This window comes from Amphiura filiformis, chromosome 4 (assembly GCF_039555335.1).
Source record: "Amphiura filiformis chromosome 4, Afil_fr2py, whole genome shotgun sequence".
Classification (NCBI taxonomy): Eukaryota; Metazoa; Echinodermata; class Ophiuroidea; order Amphilepidida; family Amphiuridae; genus Amphiura; species Amphiura filiformis.
In genome coordinates, this window is record NC_092631.1 from 45,491,896 (window position 1) to 45,514,186 (window position 22,291).

Here is a 22,291-nt window from a genome sequence, read left to right on the forward strand (position 1 = left end):
CGTTACAAAAACAGAAAAATCACGCATTTTTCTTTCTTCACTTGCGCTGATTTCTCTCCCAACAAGTAATACGCGTTCATTAACCTATAAATAATTGAATATTGGAGTGCCAGCTATACACAGTAAATTCCTGAATTTTGAAACTTGTTGAGAATCATATATGATCTAGATTCATTTGTAGGATTGTAGATTCTAATATCGGACAAATTCTTTTATTGGCAAATCAAACATCTCTCACAACTTTACGCTTCTCGACATCTTGGCCGATGGCTTCCTACGAATGTCCAGTGGGATCCACTTTTTCTCCGCGTGATTTTCCGGTATCTGAGAACCATTTTGTAAACATATCGCAAGAAATAAGCCCCCCACCCTCTCAACATTTCATCACAACACTTAGTAAACAGTCATATAATTATTTCTAAGTTAGTTTTATTGGTACAAAATTTTATCTTACGATGTTATGACGAAATGTTGAGAAGAGGACTTATTTATTGTGATGTGTTTATTTCTTGATGTTAGCTTCAATTCAAAAAGTTCAATTATAACTAAAAGATATTCGATTAACTTGAAATTGATCCACTGATGTCTTCACTTCAGATCAACTAAATCTTGTTTTCATTTACTATTTCATCCACAAAAAGGGCACAAATATAATAGTGGACTGATCGGCCTTATTATATACATAAACGTAACGAGAGGTTCCCAAAGAGGGACGAGTCAGAATGTTTTGATTGACCGTCCTAAAATGACATTGCACTTTTAAACATTTTTACATTCCAACATAATATGTATACTGTTAAATTTCAACCACTAATAACGATTACTTCACGTTATTCTCATCTATACAGTAAATAAATATGACGCTATTGACTATTAATTGATACAATTACTGAGTTTATCACTGCTTTTAACGACCACTTAGAAATTATTCTGCTTGTACTTAGCGCTTTATTAATTCTAATTACGATTATAAAATGACTTTTCAGATGCCTTATGAAACCAAATGATTTCGTTGAAAACGTTTTAAAAATACAAAATTCAGTTGATTACATGATGCGTGACATGTTTCTGGTATTCTCAGAATAAAACGTATCTGTCTTATACCTAGTTGATGTCATTATACTACAACATATATCACTGAATATCAAGTAGGTGTGTACAGTATTTGTTCATAATGTACGCTGGATGGAGGAATTGGGGCCTGCCTGATGGCTGGATTGTCAGAAATCCTATGTACAATGATCCGGGCGGAATGGTACAAGGGTAAGTCATGGTATCTTTTAAAAAAGGGGACTGGAAATTTTACTGTTGCTTTTGTAGATTTATTGTATAGGTTGCCTTATTTCCTACAATGCAATGTGTTATTATTATTATTATTATTATTATTATTATTATTATTATTATTATTATTATTATTATTATTATTATTATTATTATTATTATTATTTAATGTTTATAAATGATGCATTACGGGTAATCCGATAGAAATATTGTAAACCCCATTCTACGATAACCGATGAACACTATTATAGCCGCCACGTTAAAATAGAAACACTATTTAAGGGCGCGGTCCTATTCATGCAACCAAACTACTATCAATATTCCTAGCATGATCGTGACATGGAATTTTTCTCATTTTCCCGGCTACTTTGGGCATGTTCAAGCTTTTTTATTTTCCATATAATTCAACTTTTACACGTTATTTGTTGCTTTACACAAATGTTTGATATCTTATCTGTGGTCATGGTACGTAAATGGAGCAATATACGACCCGTGTCTTCTATTTCTGGAGCTATTTTGATAAAACGCGTTTGCCGGCTAAAATTTCAACAAAAGAGGTCACGAAGTTGTCGCTGTACTGTTTATTAGTGGTAAACGTTCCAAATTATTATAATCATTGTATCGATTACTCCGAACGATTAGTATTGCATAGGGCTCACAACTCATCAATGCTAACCACAATTTTGTATCTGAATATCGCTGAACGAGGATTTGAAATTTGCGATAAAAAATACTTGAAAATTCTGTTTTTATCGATAATAAAGGAAATGTGTATGGTCCCAGCAAACACAAAACGTTTTCGACATCATTCGCAAAAGGTTGTCAGAAAACGTTTAAATGTCGGGTTATATAAAGGGCACATTAATGGTATAAAACGTTTTCATAACATTAAATAACATTTGTTGGTAATTTACTGCACAGCAAACACAAATGTTTTACAGAAAACATTTAAATGTCGAGTTATATAAAGGGTATAAAAACGTTTTAATAACATTACAAAAACATTTTTGAAAACTTGGTACAAATCGTTCTAAACAGAATGTTATTTTGTGGTTGAAAAATATTTTGCAAAAATGTTTGCCCAAAATATTTACAATAACGTTTAAAAATGTTTTCACGACCTTTATATAACCCGACATTTAAATGTTATTAAAACGTTTTGTAAAAAACATTTTAAGAACATTTCTGTGTTTGCTGGGTGCAAATAGTTTTACATAAAGTGTTGACAAAATATTTGGCAAATAAGGTTGCAATAATAGTTTACAATAGCATTTTGAAAACATTGTTAAAATATTGTTGTAGTGTGTTTTCATACAAAACGTTTTAAAACGTTTTCATGATCTTTATATAACCCGACATTTTAATGTTATAAAAACGCTTTTACCTAAGCCAAACGCCACAATATAACTTATTTAAAACGTTTTTAAAACGTGTTTGTGTTTGCTGGGTTAATTGTTCAGTATTTGATTACCTTCTGGATACACTGCGAATATCTAACAAAACTTAAAGAATAGGTCGGGTCAGGTGGGGTATGAAAAGTAGGGTATGATAAGTAGGGTCACAAATTGTACCAGCCCATACCTTTCGTTATAGTACGTCAATGTTGTGGCGAAATTATCCATTAATGATTGGTTAATGTATATAGAAAATATCATTCAGCAATAATTACTGACTTTCAAAGTAATTTTCATTTAAAAATCTCATCAGCTTAATGGATATTAGGGTCAACATCGAATCAGCTATAGATGGTATCCTATCCCGCGTACCATTTAATGGCAGCACTGTTGGAATTAGAATTACCATTATACACTAGTAGATGGATGACCTTTGGAATGAAATGTTGTCAGCAAAAATTATAGCTACATGAGATGAGCCGTAAGATGTGCTCTGAACTGAACTTAAGGGCTGGGGTATGAACGTTTGGACAGTATTTATTTTGGGACATCAGAGCACATCAGACATATCGAATTGCACTCTGAATACGAAGAATGTCATTCTGATATCAAATAATTTTGATTTTTGAAATTCGCAATTTAATACACATTTTATGGCAAATCATTAAAATTGATATTTTTGATATTTAACAGTACTTGAAGTAAACTTTATAAATCTGATGATTTATACTTAAAGTGTATGTAGGTGGGATGAAAAGCCGACGATCAATTGAAAATTTTGACCTTTCGTATTGAAGATATGGATTTTTTTCCCAAAACACCCAAAAAAAGTAGGTCTTTGTGGGAAAAAATCCATATTTTCAATATGAAAGGTCAAAATTTTCAATTGACCGTCGGCTTTTTCCTCCTGCTACATACACTTTAAGAATATATCATTAGATTTATATAATTTACTTCGAGGACTGTTATATATCAAAAATTTGAAAAATATCAAATTTTTATAATTTGTCATAAAATTTGTATTATATTGTGATTTTCACAAAATGAAAATTATTTGATATCAGAAAGACATGCTTCGTATTCAGAATGCAATTCGATAGGTCTGAGGTGCTCTCATGTCCCACAAAAAATACTGTCGAAACCCAATAAACGCTCATTTTAGATCCCTTAATTTCAGACAATATGAGTCAAAACTTTTTTTTTGTACTTCCTTTTCATCAAACAGGTTACCATATACCATGTAGTTGACAACATCATTGTGTGCGGATGCGTGTTTACAGGCCATTTTCACATTACGATATTTAACACGTTTTTCACTAACGAAGGAATTCTTAAAAGCTCTAAAAGCTTTTATCTATTATAGTGTAACAGTGATAAAAATTTATATTTAATTTTGCAACTACCTGCGTCGTGAGATGTTCTCTGAAGTGGACTTAATTTCCAATAATATAAGGCAAAACATAAGTTTCTTGTACATGCTTTTCAGGAGTTTAAAATTGTACAAAAGCTTGAACTGTGATATGTAATGTAACAATGGTCACATCTAAACTTGGTTTTATAGTTACTTGTCGTGGGATGTGTGCTTAACTGGACTTAATTTCAGATAATATAAAGCAAAATTTATGGGTTTATTTATGGGTTCCCTGAATTCTTTCAGGTTTTGTATGGAAATGGCTTAAAATGATTAAAATAAATATAACAAATGTTACTAAAACTTAAAAGATGCTTCAATAGCAACAGTTGATTTCAAGAGATTTCATAATGAGAGATTGAAAACCATGGCCGAATGTGGACGCTACCTGGCTTGATCTGCGTCAATATTTTAAGGACGTTCACAGTCTTGAAGATGTTTGGTGTTATCAAGCCAAGGTTATACTACGTCCTGTTGTCAATTCACTCAGTTAGGGTGTGGGCCCATGTCCGCGCCTGCTCTGATGTAGCAGTTACCACACTTTTTCTATATTCATTTGGCAAATGTGGTTTTCAAGAAAAGGAAGTGTTGACGAAGTGTTCAGTGCGATCAAAAGTGCGCAAAAATCTGACATTTTTAGTTAAAAAGTGACCGAAAAATGGGATATACCTCTCTACTGCATATTCTAAGCACGGATTTTTAATTGTCACTGCACGGATCTTTAATCTCACTGCACTGATGTGCCAGGAGACACGTTAAAATATCCCCTGAGGTATAAAGAAAGTGCCCAGATGCTCAAAAATAAAATCAATCTTTAACTGTTTTATATTATGTTTTATTGCTTATAATATGCAGAAATAAAAATCAGCAAGCACAATTACCGCCATAGTTTCATAAAATGCACCTTCATTGGATGACATATACTTTCTTAGAACTAAAAATAATGTTAGGGAATTCTGCCAGTATAGTGGTCAATGATTCAATAATGTGGTTAAAGAAATTAAAATGACGGCAACCACGTGTATAAAAATGATTGGTTCAAGAAAAAATGTGATATCATTATATCAACTTTAACAGAGTTCCAGTTTTAATGTGGAATCACATTTGAATCTTCATATGGCGCGTTGTCTTTGTAAAATAAATTTGAAAAGCATGTTCAGCAGATAAAATTACAAGATTTTATAAAGTAGTCAAAATATCTGTAGGTTAAATATTTATCAAATCTAATTCTCAAATTAAACCTGGAGCTCTACAAAAAGAGAGACTATAAAGAATATAATTGGTTTTTAACCATGTATTCTGTTGTGTTCTCTACAACAAGCATGACAATTGACAATAAAGATTTGGAACTCAAGGATACTTTAAGACCAACTTAAATATGTGACAAATGACTAGAGAGTATGATTAACTATAGACGAATCCAACGAGCAGGCCAGATCATGGTCAGGATTTGGTCGGCCATTATTGGGTCCCCGCATGCACCAAACTGGTATTGTGAGTGCCCAATTGGGTGGATTAAACACGCTTACAATTCGATGTTAGATTCTTTAGTGTTGTAAACTGTCATCATTCTTTTGTCTACGTGTAACACGGGTGATAGAATGCAATTTAAAATACCCTCCAAGGCCGCATCATTTCACATTTTAGGTGAGATAGAGCCGACGGGGACCTAGCTAATGGCTGCCATTGAGGTATAGGAATACGTGAAATTGGATTCGTCTATAAACCAGAGAATTATGCAATACAAAACCAAAGACAAAGGCAACAACGAGCAGTTAATTATCTTCTTTATCTCTCGGGGCTAAAAAAGAAAACTGTGTGATCACAACAAAAGGATGACCCGATATGTATGTGTGTTTACACAAACATATTCATATAAATAAAGCAAACAAACAAATGTGGGGATACCAACCCACAGGCTTGACCACAGTGACCAGCTGCCTTCGACTATACTCGTAAATACGTAATAAATACGCACGTGACCCATGGGCACGACATACCAAGACCAGCAAGCGTAACCAAATCCTCATGCAATTGAACAGAGGATGGGAACTGTAGGAACTCATTAGATAAATATCAGCAAATGTAGCTATTAATTGAATAGCAAAATTATTACACAGGGGGGATTCAGATTTTGTTATCGACAGAAACTTTTACAATATAATCACAAAGTTGACCAAAATAGACAATTTTGCTGCACATTAGCCTCGTGTTGTTTACCGCCTTTGCATTCAAATGTATATGAAGACCATCCGGTCACTTCGAGACTTACTGTCTACAAGCTGTTATGGCAGCGCGATATTTGTCACGTGCGTATTTATAAATACGTATTTATAAATATAGTCGAAGCATACTGGTGACTAAAAACACTCCTTTTAAACCATACAACATTATAGCTCAATATTGGTACAGTCGCCTAGTCTACCTGTATATTACCATCGCAACCACGAGTAACGTATGGGGTAACCGAGAGCCGAGACAATAATTTTTTTCACGAGAACTTTTTTTAAATCTCGCCTACTTTGTTAGGCGGGTTAGCTGTTTTTACCATTCGCTTTACATAATAATTAACATTAATATAATGTAGTATTTCGCAAATAGATTTTGTATTTAGTGGTCAGAATATCAATTTATATATAAATAAATTTCAGAATTTTACCAAATCCCTCATTTCTTTAAATCTATAACCGAAGTGTATTTCCTTCTTATTTTGTAATCTGTAACATTGCACTTACAGACCTCCTGGATTTTGGCCAACAAGAAGAAGAGAGAGTTCTCTAGCGGGATTCCCAACTAAACAACAACCATCACAAGAGCCACGCCCTTTAACGACAATAGCAGAAAATGAGAGCGAGAAACCAAGAATAGGTAGCGTGAGGGATATTGACAACAGTTTTGGTTACTTCGCCACCAATGTAACTTCTGCCCATGGTTTTGTACATATCTATACTGCATCGTCAATAATTGGGCGGATTATATGGACATTGATCGTGTTGGGAGCAATTGCTGCTTTCATCTGGCAAATGGAAGGCTTGGTCGCTCGATTTATTGCATTTGGTACGGTTACCGAGGTAAGATTCATCCAATATTTTTTACTTATATAAAATTATCATGCATGTACATATCACTATACCGTCCGCGATAGTAATCGGTCAAAAATCAAACTAAAGACTTTCTTTTGAATTCATGACAAAGTACTAGTACTTGTATGAATGTAATATTTTGGCATGCTTTATGTCATATATCTCACATCTGCTTCCCCAATTTATTTTGTCGCAGTATTGAATACACTCAGTACGCCACTGACCAGCTTCTATTGTTATGCATAGCATAATATTTTTTTTCTTCAGCAATGTCATTTAAAAACATAGTGCTTGGACATTATTTTTTTTAAATTGGGTGTTGAAATCAGGCATGAAATTGTGTCTTTCAGTGTAAGATTGTTGATTTTACAGGCCTCAACTTCGCCCGTGAGCTTTTTTTTAATTAACTTTTTTGCGTTTCAAACTAATAAAGTTCGCTAAAGGAAGATACATTATTTACCACCTCTCTGTAAGGCACATCGTGTGGGTCTATATATTATAAATTTTGTCAGAATATCAATTTTGATTTCACCTTTTTTCACTTGCGACTGATACTATGTCCAACCAGTACTTCATTTGTAATATGTGACCCGGCAGCACAAACGAGCCGTAAATTCCCTAAATTGTATTCCGAGTTACGGTGTAAAATGTGTACGAAGGTTGTATTCATCGGTCACTTAAGCTGGCGCGACATCTGTCTTATTTTGATAGTCACAACACCAATCAATAATCCTATTATTGAAGTGGATAATAAGCTTCTACCTTAGATGGCTATAGAACTTTTAATAGCTCTGGTCTTTATTTGCTTTTGCTAAATCCTTTTCAAGTGGTGGGTTACCAGGCATTGTATTTTGTATAGGTATGCATAACCAACAATTAACAATGAGAGAACCTTCTTAAACCTCGTTGACTTGGGGATGATTTGAAATGACCGCCAATTATGACTGATTGATATTTATTGCCAGCAATGTGGAAAAAGAGACACACAGAGAAACTAAAAAAGCTATAATTTTGTTGAAGGAGCAAAGTTTAACAAACCATAACCCCGCTTCTGGATATCGTTTGAAGTCAAATGATATACCATTTTTAAGTTTATGATGTTTATTTTTTAAACACGAAATAAAACAAAATTGACCGGGGGAGGAATTTACGGCTCATTTGCCGTGGACGGTCACATATAACCAGCAGAAATAATCGATATTTCTATTGTGGCTTGCAAAACCATCCATTCATGGGTACATTCGCGAGTTGATTTTGACAAAATTGGTTGTCGGAACCAATCAAAACCACAATTCTGACAAAACTATGACACATAGCCCAAATAATGTGCTTTAGAAAGTTGGAACAATTTGAAAACTAATTGTTACGAAGCATTTTTACAGTGATGCATTATGTAAGATGCTTCCAAGAGGCTGTTCATTGCATATGTGCACCAACAAACATGATAAAGGATCCACTCGTGATTAAACGTGCAATGAAATACATTGTGGCATGTGGTACATAATCATTCATTTCTGTAAAAAAAAATGAAAAACTAATTAAAGATCAAGAATATCTTTAATGATCACAAACCTATTTGTCATCTGCTTGGTTAAGAAATGAAGTCAACAGAATGTACAAAATAGTGTGTTTAGTTTGATATATGGTTTGATATCCAAAATTAAATTCCATTTGTCACAATTTTGCATTTAGGTGACCATCACTACACAAACTCAACTAGAATTTCCCGCTGTTACGGTATGCAACTTAAATAGTTTAAGGAGATCAGCTATTGCGAAATCCAAACACAGGCATGTTCTCTACGTTGATGACTTAACTCCGCTGCCTTACTACAGTAAGTGTGCCAACTTTAAAGCCATAATGAGAGATTTGTTCCAAAGCGAGGCCCTCAATACTTCTCATTTCTTCGAGCAATAAAAAACTTAGTTGAATAAAAGTCTACATATTCTATGCTGGAAGTAATTATAGCTTCAATCTTCAATCGATCCTCGTGTATGCGATATGCATAATGAATAGACACTCGAGTAGGCTTCAAGTGTCTATTCTTTTATACTCTGGGTAGAAATATTTCGATGGTCTATATTTGTTCAGAGGCAAATAGGCTAATCTGAAAATCGAACCCACGCTTTCAAATGTAGATTGACTTGTTCGACTTCTCTGCTCGTGAATATTGCACTGCGCAATAATTGAGAAACTTCTTTGGTATACTTTGATAAAGGTGACTTCAAACCGGATTTCCTGCGGATACCGATATGTAACAAACTGAAAAGAAAACCGAAACGGCTTTCTATAACTTTAAAGTTCCTAATAAAGGGTACAGACAAATGTATTGTTAATGCTGTCAGTTAAGAGCTTAGGCAGGGTAATAGGAAACCACGTGATCAAAACCAACATCAACACTTATTTTTTTAAACGACCGATTGATTCAGCTGCTATTACGGTTCTTTTCTCAAAACAGAACGGTTTTGTATCGTAGCCTGGGTACGTAACCACACATTGAAAGTGAAAGAAGCCCGTTACTCTAACATGACCGGACCTCCGCTCCGAATTTGCTAAAATCCACTGCTTCCTAACTCAGAACATAAATACATATCAATACATGTACATGTAAATACAATACAGGAAAATATATGAAGCAAAAAGAAAATATCGAACACGAATATATGTATAATTAAAACAAATGCGTCCTGAGCAAGTTTTTTTATGTGGACTTAAACAGAGCATCGTATGACTTAAAGGAGTATTTCGTGATCCCTGCATTCTTCTTTTATGACATTTTTCAGTAGATATCCACGAAAAAAGCTTATTCTCAAAATTTCAGTTGATTCTGATTTTGCGTTTGCGAGTTATGCATGATTATGTGTATTACACTGCTCCATAGACAATGTGTTGTAATTTGGTATACCAGAACGAAACTCAAATTTCATGATATCTTTGCTAAACGAATTAATCTGCAAGAAATTGTTTGTACATAACCATTACGTAGACAAAGGTTTCCAGTGACATAAAAATCTCAACCTTTTTTTGAGAAAAGTAGGGGGATGATGCTGTGGATCACGAAATGCTCTTTTAAGGGAGAGAGAGTTCCATAATTATGGCGGGGTAACTAAAAAGGTACATGATGATGACATCTGTTATTGTATTCTTTCTTTAGTTCCCTGTCAGGAGGGTGATTTTCTTTGCGATAATGAATATCTATGCGTACGTTCCTACCTACTATGCGACGGAGTAGATCATTGTAAAGACAAGTCGGACGAAAAGAACTGCACCTATGGTATGTATAAATGTAATTTATAATTATAAACTGCGTACAAAAAGTATCTTTGCATTTTAAAATATATATTTTTGCATTACTTATTCTGCACATTTTGACACATTTTACAGCAACATTTTATCTTGTCAAAGCCAAAGATTTTTTGACCTGCCAGTTTCGACCGCGATGGCCGTCTTCTTATAGTGATGTTTGTCGATCTAACTTCTGTACACCAACAGAAGGCGCATGCACTAGCGCCCAGAAGAGGATCGTATACGTGACTAAGATCATGTGCCTCTTCCTTATTCAACTCCTCGAGAAAGAATGCAAACGCGCGGGAGTCTTTTGTATAAGGGGTCACGTTATCTTAGTCACGTATATGATCCGCACGCTGGTGCGCCCTCTGTTGGTGTAAGAAAGTTGGAACGATAAACATCGCTCTGAAGAACATCACGTCCAAGATGGTCGAAATTGTCAGCTCATTAAATAACTTTTGGTTTTAACAAGATGAAATGTACGTATATTTTCTTCAAACCTTAAATGAACATCTTCCTGAAAAACATACAAGCATTTGAACAGATAAAGGCCTGATATTAATGACTAACAAGTTTTATCGTTGTAACGCATGTTTTAGGACCCTGTGGTGCTGGTCAATTTAAATGCAACAAGGGAAGCAATGTAGGTTATTGTATTCGAGACCAAATGAAATGTGATGGAACCAAAACGTGTTATGACGGAGAGGATGAATGGGATTGCAGTAAGAATGATAATTTATGATTTTTTATATTTTTAAAGCATGGGAAATAATATAATTGTCATAGGCGTAGATCCCGGGGGGATGGGGGCTATTTATCCCTCCCCCAATATTTTGCCAGGGGGATGCTCCATACAATCATCCCCCAATGTTGACGCCTGAATATAAGTTTCTGACCAAATTAACCTCATATTTGCCCATTTTAGCCCCAAAAGTACAAATTTATTCCACTTTTGCACCATATTTCATCAGTTTAGCTTAAAAATAGCAAAATTTTTCGCTCGCTTCGCGCGCATTTGTATCATTAACTTATTCTGTCGCCATAAGGCGCTGCTGTTTCCAACCCCATTCCCCCCCCCCCCCATGTCAAAAAGAAATCTACGCCACTGATAATTGTACAAAAATTAGAAAATAACACATTTCAATTTATTTCTTTGATTTCAATTTATGTTCAGTGATGAATCAGAATGTGGGCATATTCTGCTAACTGGGGCCTTGATTTTGTTTTCTTATTGACAGCATGTCGTACGAATGAATTCAAATGCATCAAGCAAGGTGGTTGCATAGGACGAAACTCAGTCTGCGATGGTAATTCTAACTGCGTAGATGAGAGCGATGAAGAATACTGTCGTAAGTTTCACAACCAAATTTGTAATAAAATATAAAATAAATGTTTTCTTGAAGTTAATATTACTTTTCATTATTTCATTTTTTTTACCTTAATGATAAAGACTGTAAAAGTGTATTTTTCATGAGTACATCTTTCGACTCTTCACTGAGCTTTAATGACTTATGTATTAAAATGATTGCATGAAAGGACAGTATAGGCTTATAATGTACCGTACGTTTATTGAGAGCATTATTGTTTCTTCCGTTCACTCGTTGATTGATACAGGGTGATTTAAAATGAACTGTACCCAACTTCAAAAATTAAAACAAAATACTTACCGACATTTAAATAATTTGTGTTTGTAAGCTGTAACAGGATAGTATGTTTCCTAGTATTGGTGAAAAATTCATGTCTTTACCTCAAATGGTTTTGAAGAAAAGTACATTTTTAGAAAACACACCAAAAACGATGTTGCACACAGATGAGTATTTTATTCAAACTATCTGTTCTGCAGTATTTTGCTCACTCAACTGCCCTGAGACACTTTCGTTCAACATAAATTGCGCATGCTTATTTAAAAATGAAAATAAGATGAATTGATAAATAAATACAATTAAAATTAAATACTTACCGACATTTAAATAATTTTATATTGCAAGCTGTAATAGGGTAGAAGGCTATTTCCTATTATTGGTGAAAAAATCAGGTATCAATTACGAGTTAATGGATATTGTACCAGCACCATTTCTATTTGAATTCAAATTGCCCTCTACAATTTCATGTTCTACATGAATTATTTAACATGTAATATTTGCAAACCTAACATTGTAATTGAATATCAATATTATTGATTTAATAATGCAAAATAACATTTGTCTTGGTTTTGCTGTACATGTACGTAGTCATGGTAGTTGCATTTTGTTACTGCGGTAGAGAACACGGATAAACTTATATAGTTCCGTGTGTTGGTCTAAAAATTGGATGATAAACTGAAAATGAGATATCTTCTAACTAAAACCACTTATTATCAAAATTCAAAATTTCTACTACAGAACACTTATCACTGCTTTCTATGATAGTTTTTGTGATATGTACAATCTCCGCAAATATATATTAAAAAATGGGTGAAGTTGGGTACAGTTCATTTTAAATCACCCTGTATGATACCTGTAACCCCGGGACCTGTAATCACTCCACGCATAAGTGGAATAATGCATGTAGTGGTCCTTAATCTACCGAAATATTAGTTTTATGCAATACTAATATTCGGGGAGCACTGTGAAAAACACATGAGCCCTGTTTTAAAATCAAATGTATGCCAAATTAACAGAGACCACTTAAAATCTGCATAGACGCCACCCTGTTTATCAAATTTTAGTAACAAACATTTTGGTCAGGACTGAACAGCAGTATGCAAATCGTTGGTAGAGTCTTGTGTAATACATGAATGTACGTATAAATGCACGTATTGAACGCACGTTCCGCGTATCGAACATCGCAATCTCTAATCCGAATTAGGATCAACCCCGCATCTCGCCAGCACTGTCCCTTAATATTATCCTTATTACTTGACACGACCCTGCCGTCTCTCACATTTTCTTTGTCTCCGATATTATGTTTCTTACATTCTATCCAAAGACTTGATCTTCGTGTTTTGTTTAAACTGACTATATGGAGACATACTTTGGTCCTGGTGGGACAAGACAAAACCCAAGCAAAATGCTCAATCAAGCTAAAAAGCTTTAGGTCATGACAGAGAAAATTCAATGCTTAATCAAATGGCAATGAAGGTTTAATCCCAAATTCTGATTGCATCCATTACTGATTGTTTTCCATATGGTAGGAGTAACTAAATTTTAACGTGTACATTATTTTGAGTGTTATAAGTTGTTACACAATTTAATCCACAGCTGATTTGGCAAATGACTGTGACGGTGGCTATGTTTGTGATGATTCGTTCCCCGAAAAGTGCATTCCCGCACGATTTTTGTGCGATGGTGTACAGGATTGTGACTTAGCCGATGACGAAGTCAAAGGCAGTGATGCGTGCAATTACCTTAAACCTGCAGGTTGGTGGTTTGTCATCAATTCATTGTGATAGACTTTTTTAGCTGTTTCATTCAAAATGTTTTATATTCGGTACATGAAGTGACCGATTAACTCGGTTGTATAAAAATGTACTAATGAATAAAAACGGAATAACTGTAGAATATTTATCGCACCTTAACACGGTGTATAAACTAATCCTTAACCCTAACCCCTAACTCTAAGCCTGACCCTAATCAATCACCGTATAGTGATTTTGAATTAATTATTGATGATTTGGTCTGCTTTTAAATTAATACACTGTATTTCTGTTGTGGGCGTTTATTGAGAATATTCAGAATACAAAAGTAACGCAATATAATAATTACAGTAAATTACAACTTGATTCCCAGATGCACCGGAGGAATGCATTTATGGGGAATTTGATTGTCAAAATGGAGAATGCATACCAGAGCAATACAAGTGTGATCAGTATCCGGACTGTTCAAATAGGATGGATGAGATGGATTGTGGTAAAGTATTGATTGATTGATTGATTGATTGGTTGATTGATTGATTGATTGATTGATTGATTGATTGATTGATTGATTGATTGATTGATTGATTGATTGATTGATTGATTGAATATGTGTTTACATTATCTCTTTATGTTTACTTTTTTTTTAATTAAATACATTCGGTTGCTTGAGACTAAATCCCTTTCATGCACGAATATGTATTACAGCCATATTATATCATTCGCTGAGGAGGACGCCCACAATATTTTTCAAAATTCTTCTCTTTTACACGATTATATCACTAAAAAACCAACATACCCTACAAAAATCAAGGCTCTAGGTGCTGTAGTTTTGTTAAATTCCGAGATTTGAATAAAACGCATGTCGTTTTATTATTACGATGGAATTATTAGTCGCATGCAGTAACCATGTCGTAACAAAGTACGTACATGGCTTGCGGGACGGTGATCTACACAACAAACGATCGTACCATATTACGTATTGGCGATATCGCCGCTGGTAGTAAATTCCAATTTTCTTTGCTTTGCCTTAGTTGTTCGGCTCAAAAATAAAAGGGAATACATCTGACCGTAAAAGCTAATATTTTATGGCAAAGAAATGCTTATCTATTTTGTATGAAAATGTTATAATATGGCTTTAACTTCAATTGTGAATTACAATGTGCAGATTGTAACTAATTGTTTTCTTAACTTATAGGAAGAGTTCGTTGTGATCCTGAATTCGAACAAATGTGTGGCAATATGTGGCAATGTGTTGACGAATACGATGTCTGTGACTTTTTCCAAACATGCGAACCAACATGTGAAGGAGAAGACCCAACATGTGTAAGAGGCGACCCGACTGATGAAAAAGACTGCAGTAAGTATCTTGGACCGAAATAACTGCACACAGGTAGAAATAACGTTACACGACTTGATTATGTTGATATGACTTGAATAAACCTTTTTTGTATTGACAGTACAGGGTGTAACAATAAAATTTGTACAATTTTGAAAATAGAATTACACAAGTATGCCGCTTATGTTGTGGTTTGATATTTATATGTCTATCAAGATAATTTCTTTAGCCACCAGCTAAACTTTGTTTCAATAAAATCGAAGGTATAAAAATGAAGATATGGCCAATTATGTAACCTAGTCTTAAAACCGCTTGGGCCACTTTTGTCTAAACTGTTACAAAAGTGACTAAATAGAGTTGGAACCATGGACAATGCTCTTATGGTAGGTAGTTTTAAATAATGGGGTGTTCGAAGTGATAGAAATGATTACATAATAGAATATCTCCTTTAGTTTTTGAAAGTCACAACTAATCACTGACATAACAACCTCATTTACCATGTTTACTAGAAATCGTGGCTGCAGCTCAACAACTTCAATCCCAATTCACGTTGGAAGAGCATATTTTTATGGTTGTGACATTCGGTAGCACATGGAGTCGAGCAAAAACCATAAGATTGTTTATAGCTCATTTTCCAAACTCATGTCTTCCATCAAGGCATACAATTACATATGAGAAATATGTGGAATTTGTTAACAGAAATGCTGGCAATAGTGGTCGCCCCAGAACAGCTAGAAGCCAAGCTGAACTTAATTTCAAAATCCTATTGTTTTGTACTTATATCTCAGGGATATGAGAAGTTACTTTATTTATAAGATAATTTGAAAGAAATTTCACGACTTCATTAATAGATTTTAAAGAAAGATCATATTATCATTAAGTTCATGTTAATTATATGAAGAAACACGACTTTTGTGTCAGTTCTTTGATGTTTAATGCACGATAAGCGGTACAAACTTGATGTGCACAAAAATGACAAAAGTGGCCCAACACGTTTTCTGGACGTTTTAATTAATCGGACATAACTTTTGAACCCAAGCTAGTAAAGAAACCAACTAAACGTCTTCTTTTAGCCAAGATATTACTGATTGTATTGCATATAACATTTGGGCCATAACTGTTTTAGGTTTTTCCTGAGAAGGCAAAATGCAATTGTACAAATTTTATTGTTACACCCTGTATACAAGTGCATGCGATTATTCTTCGTGTAAGAAATGACATAATGCATAAAGCTAACGACGACATGACAACACGGCTGTTTATTATACTGTATTGTCCTTCTAGATTTCGTATCTGCTTTCGAAACTATTTACCACGGTTTATTAACACAGCGGCTTTTTTGAGGGGAGGGGGTAGCTACCTTATGGGACGTACTGATGGTATAACTATTTCCGGCATTTACTTTGATGAGCAATATGTGGTGAACTTTTGGGTTCCTCTTGGTTCAGTAGTGGGCCCTCCCATATTCAATTTTTAAACAAAACCTGTTACTGTGGCTGATATCATAAAGCGTCCTCATTTGAGATACCATGTGTACGCCGATGATACACAACTGTATGCTGCTTTTGATCTCTCCATTCTTGGAAGTTCGGATATTTTGATCCTGCCATGCATGCAGTGTGTGATTATAGTACCTCCCTTTCTAAGTCTATTAACTTCCACCTTCGCAACGTTTATCGTATACCCAAGTATCCCTTTGACGTGCAGTATATTTCCTCATATCTTCCTGGCTTGGGTATGATAGTGCCATATGGTATCACTCAAGGTGAAAGAAACATACTTTAAAAGCTCCAAAAGTGCGCTGCTCGGTTGATTTGTTCAACTCCTCGTTCAGCCAGAACCTCCAACCTCAACCCCATGCAATACCGTATTCATAACTGCTCCGTTATGTTTTACAATGTTAACGTTACCTTGCTCCTCAATATATTAGTGGGCTTTTTCTGCCTATATGCCAAGCAGAGTAGGGTCCGTGTCCCTGAGCCAAGCCAGATCTAATGGTACAAAATATTTTGCTTTCGCTGGTCCAATGCTTCTTGCTTTGTACTTCTTTGATATTTTTTAAAATGCGCTTTAAAAAATATCTGACTGCATAAAATAGCGGTCTTTGTATAGCCGCCTTATATTTTATGTTTCAAATGTTAGTAAATTTCATGTTCAAAATCCCTTCATGCTAAATGTAAACGCTTCAGATAATCACCCAGACTACTTTATTTTAATGCACTATTAATTTAAGCTTTATGACACCATTTCTGTTCAGCTTGTCTTGCCGAAACTGGAGATGAGACGCCTCTCTATGCAGTGAATTGTGCTGCTACCATGAGTTTGCCCGGTAGTGTGCAATATGCTGAAAATGCGCCTTCTGACGCGGGTAGGTAATATAAACTTCTACCAAAAAGTAATTACCCCCTTAGATAATGGTCACATAGCACTGAGGCGGCACTCATGAGAGTTAAGGATGACATGAAAAATCTTGCTCAACGCCAAGGTGTTGCTAGACTTAAGCAGTGCCTTTGACACTCTCAGCCATGAAACCCTCATTAACATGCTTGAATTTGATCTTGGTATACAGGGTACTGTTCGTCAGTGGGTCAGGTCATACCTTCCAAATAGATCAAGCAGTGTGTTAATCAATGGTGTGCTTTCAGACCCTCTGTCTTTAGAGTTTGGTTTACCACAAGGGTCTATTTTAGGACCACTTGGCTTTACTTTGTATGTTCTGCCGCTTGGTCGTATAGTTAGATCATTCGATTTGAATTAACACATGTATGCAGATTTTAAATTTTAACCCCAGGACCCTTCTTCTATTGTGGCTGCTCTGAATAACCTGTCTTGCTGTGTTGATGCTCTCGGGAAATGGATGAGGAGGAATATGCTTAAGCTCAATGACAGCAAGACAGAGCTCTCTGTAGCCACTCCGTCCCACCTGAAACATTTTGTGGGTCCTGTGTCATTGTGTGTTGGTGATATGTTAATCAATCCATCGCAATTTAGGTATTATATTTGATTCGTCCATGTCATTTTCTGCCCATACTACAAACCTTTGCTGTAGCTTGACATACCATCTTCGAAACCTTTCTAGGATTCGTAGGTATCTTGATCGTGATTTCAACGTCAGGTGTGCCCACTGGGTTACAATGGTTCCCTTATTGATGTCGCAGCGTACATTTTAATAAAGATTTGAAAGTTGCAGCAAAATCCTATTGCCCTGTATTCATTAACCATTGAAGGAAATCTGTTCAGCTCTCATTGGATTATTCTTCATTTGGAGCGGATCAAAACATGTGATAATTAATAGCAATTGTCATGATTTCACACGTAATGGGGAATTTTAAGATGAATATTTAAATATTTTTGACCAACAAGGTCCTAAATGGCCTACAATTGCAAGTTGTTATATTCCAAATTTACTGATTGGAGGTGTTTTCAACAGAATGTAACCCTTGGTCTTCCACTTCTTGTGAACATAGACATTGAACTTGTAATGTTTTGATATGGGATTAAGTAAACAATGACCACTGGTGTGAATAATGACATTTTTTATTTATTAAAGTATGTTTTGACCTCTTCCAAATGTTGGGCTACTTTCATTTAAATGTACGCTGCGACACCAATATTGGGATCATTACAACACGAATTAATGAGGTGTCATAATACGCAGAAATAAATTCTGCTTCGACTGCATATCCCAAATTTGACACAATGATCAACCGGTTTGGAATAATGGCCGTTATTTAATGGGTGGTAATTACTTTTTGGTAGATGTTTACAAAAGGCTATACATTATAAAATTCACATAGTGGCGTAGGTTGATATCACGGTGTATCACATGGATCCATGTCGATCGATCCGAATCGCAATGTTGTGGGTTCGAACCCTGTCAGAACCAACTTATTGTGTCCTGGACCCTGGGCAAGACACTTTATCTCGCTTATTCCACTTCACCCAAATGTATAATAAAATGGAGCTGTTAGGGTTATTCATATCGACGCCGTTGTTATTTGCAGCCACGTGGTGTGATAACGAAATAACTAAATCGTTTGAAAAAAAACTGCGAAGGCGCTATCTAAACGTACCTGACAATGATAGCACCCATTTTCACTTGTCAATATCGATGTCATCTTTCTTTGTTTTTAAACAGTGGAAATATTTGTGAAGTGTTCCGGACGGAACGATAATATCCCAGCATATGCCCACTATCTTAAGTTCGAATGTAATGGTCAACTGACATGCGCAGATGTAAGCAACGAAATGCCGCAGACATGCACTTCTGGTAAGTGGGCCTTCATGTAGAGGCAAAAGTGTTGCATCCCTTGTATTGAATTTATTAAATGACACTTCATCTTAAGGGAAGGGGTATAAACGTTTGGACAGTATTTATTGTGGGACATTAGAGCACATCAGACATCGAATTGCATTCTGAATACGAAGAATGGCCTTCTGATATCAAATAATTTTGATTTTTTGAAATTCGTAATACACATTTTATGGCAAATCATTAAAAATTGATATTTTTGATATTTAACAGTACTCGAAGTAAACTTTATAAATCTGATGATTTCTACCTAAAGTGTATGTAGGTGGGATGAAAAGCCGACGATCAATTGAAAATTTTGACCTTTCGTATTGAAGATATGGATTTTTTTCCCAAAACACCAAAAAAAATAGGTCTTTTGGGGGAAAAAATCCATATCTTCAATATGAAAGGTCAAAATGTTCAATTGATCGTCGGCTTTTCCTCCCAGCTACATATACTTTAAGACTATATCATTAAATTTATAAAATTTACTTCGAGGACTGTTATATCTCCAAAATGTGAAAAATATCAAATTTTAATAATTTGTCATAAAATTTGTATTATATTGTGAATTACATAAAATGAAAATTATTTGATATCAGAAAGACATTCTTCGTATTCAGAATGCAATTCGATAGGTCTGGTGTGCTCTCATGTCCCACAAAAAATGCTGTCGAAACGCTCAAAACGCTCATTCCAGTTCCCTTAAGTTTTTGATCATTTTCTTACGGATAGTTTAATTATGCCGCCTTTCGTATTAAAGTCATAATGTACGATCTTTTTTCAGAATTTACCTTTATTTTTTTCAAAACCGATTTTTTGGCATATTTGTAATACTTACACATGTTCTAATTTAAATCTATGAGCAAACTGTCAAATTCGTCCTATTTGTAGTAAAACGGGACGATTTTCTGTTGGTCCGACATAAAGTCATAAATGTTTAAATTATGACTTTATGTCGGCCACGATCGCAAACCGTAGTCTCCTACAAAACTAGCTTGGTTACGCTCCCTCCACATGTGGAGGGAGCGTAACCAAACTAGCCGCGTAGGAGGCCGCACTCGCTGTCCTAATCCAAATCGTGCGAGATGTTTCGAGTGATAGAGGTGAAGTTTATGATGTAGTTTCTTTGCAAATTCCCAATGTTTTTCGCGTCCAAATGTATTGGGAACTTTCATAATGATTGCATATTATCATTTTAGAAGAAAAAAGAAAAATCTAAAAATTTAAAAAGATCGTACATTAAGGCTTTAAGACCAGGATGGAAATGGAATTGTATACCAATGATTTTGCGCCACAAACGGCGATGTAATGTTTCTTTGTACACTTTAAGATAGCGAGAACCAATCAGAGCAAACGGGGCTCGTGCATTAGACGCATCACCGTCTCAGTACGCGTGCATTATTTTGATCAATTTGTACTGAGATGTTGATGCGGCATTATTTTGTACAATTTCACTCCCAACAAGTGATGCACATATATTAAAGGAGGATTTCGTGATCCTAGCATCCTCTTTTTATGACATTTATCAATAGATATCCACGAAAATAGCTTATTCCCAAAATTTCAGTTGATTCTGATTTTGCGTTAGCGAGTTATGCATGATTATGTGCATTATACTGCTCCATAGGCCACTGCAGTAAGTTTGTTCTAGTATACCAGAACGAAATTCAAATTTGACGATATTTTTGGTCAACAAATTAATCTGCAAGAAATTTTTGGTACATAAACATTATGTAGCCAGAGGTTTCCAGTGGTATGAAAACCTCAACTTTTTTTGGAGAAAAGTGGGGGGATGAGGCTGTGGATCACGAAATGCCCTTTTAACCTATACATAATTTGAGTTGAGTTATCTTTACCATAATGTAGGCATTCATAATTACATTTTCACCAATTACCAATATTTGGATTATTTTAGTGTTCACTGATTGCTACGTCAATACCAATGGAGCTGACTACAAAGGCACTGTTGCCACTAGTGCCAATAATGATCCATGTGTAAAATGGAATGCGCCCCTCCCAGTAGCCTATGGAATTGAGACGGATAATCCGTTGATAGGTAAGGACAAATTATGGACAAAGGACAAAATGCTAATTTTACACACCTTTTGTAATATTATTACGTCATTTGATTGAAGGAGTATTTTTTTATTCTAGCATCCTCTTTTTATGACATTTTTTCAGTAGATATCCACGAAAAAGGCCTATTCCAAAAATTTCAGTTGATTCCGACTTTGCTTTCTGAAGTATGATGTGTATTAGACTTCTGCATAGGCAACTTTGTTGTAATTTTGAATAAAGATGATTAAATAATATAAAATGATAATGTTTTACTCAGATTTTAGTGACGTTTCACCACTATAATAGTGGTTTCATCAGACTAGCAACTCATCACATCAGACTGTTACCTTTTATGGGCAACAGGAAAAGATGAGTTGGTCAAAGAAGTTGAGTACTATGTACCTAGCCGGAACGATCGTGAGTAGACCTGTGACATGATGCAGTCATGTCTACAGTAGAATTCAATTCGACCTTTGCAGGACTTAAACCCCATTAAAAGCTATTAAACCAAGATAACACTCATTGAAAGCAGCTCAACTGATTAAATCATAAACAAGACATTTTTGAGTGACAAAACCAAGTGAAAATTAACTCACTACAATATTTCGTCCTTCACGTCGGTGGACTTCATCAGGTATGACTGATATGGTCATCTGATCCACTTTCCCGGGAGATGGGTTTCCGGTTGGGCTTAGACTCTTTCGCAGTCTTCAAAAGCGGATCATATACGTGGCTAAGGAAATATGTGC

The 22,291-nt window shown here is 35.1% G+C and overlaps 1 protein-coding gene across 1 annotated transcript; it reads left to right on the forward strand.

The window, feature by feature from the left end:
* The first annotated feature begins 1,067 nt into the window (after positions 1 to 1,067).
* LOC140149558 (uncharacterized) lies at positions 1,068 to 21,967 on the forward strand. The gene is made up of 13 exons (XM_072171637.1): positions 1,068 to 1,263; positions 6,824 to 7,157; positions 8,862 to 9,003; positions 10,324 to 10,443; positions 11,057 to 11,179; positions 11,696 to 11,806; positions 13,697 to 13,855; positions 14,225 to 14,344; positions 15,047 to 15,208; positions 17,445 to 17,555; positions 19,326 to 19,457; positions 21,400 to 21,540; positions 21,906 to 21,967. The coding sequence occupies exons 1-13, from the start codon at positions 1,175 to 1,177 to the stop codon at positions 21,965 to 21,967; spliced, it is 1,806 nt and encodes a 601-aa protein (XP_072027738.1). The 5' UTR covers positions 1,068 to 1,174.
* Positions 21,968 to 22,291: the final 324 nt, after the last annotated feature.

What these genes read in the sequence shown, in the direction of transcription:
- LOC140149558 (XM_072171637.1), top strand. Translation starts at nt 1,175, where the DNA reads ATGTACGCTGGATGGAGGAATTGGGGCCTGCCTGATGGCTGGATTGTC. An exon ending in CCGGGCGGAATGGTACAAGG is followed by an intron (nt 1,264 to 6,823) that starts GTAAGTCATGGT and finishes TTGCACTTACAG; the next exon opens with ACCTCCTGGATTTTGGCCAA. An exon ending in GAGCGATGAAGAATACTGTC is followed by an intron (nt 11,807 to 13,696) that starts GTAAGTTTCACA and finishes TTTAATCCACAG; the next exon opens with CTGATTTGGCAAATGACTGT.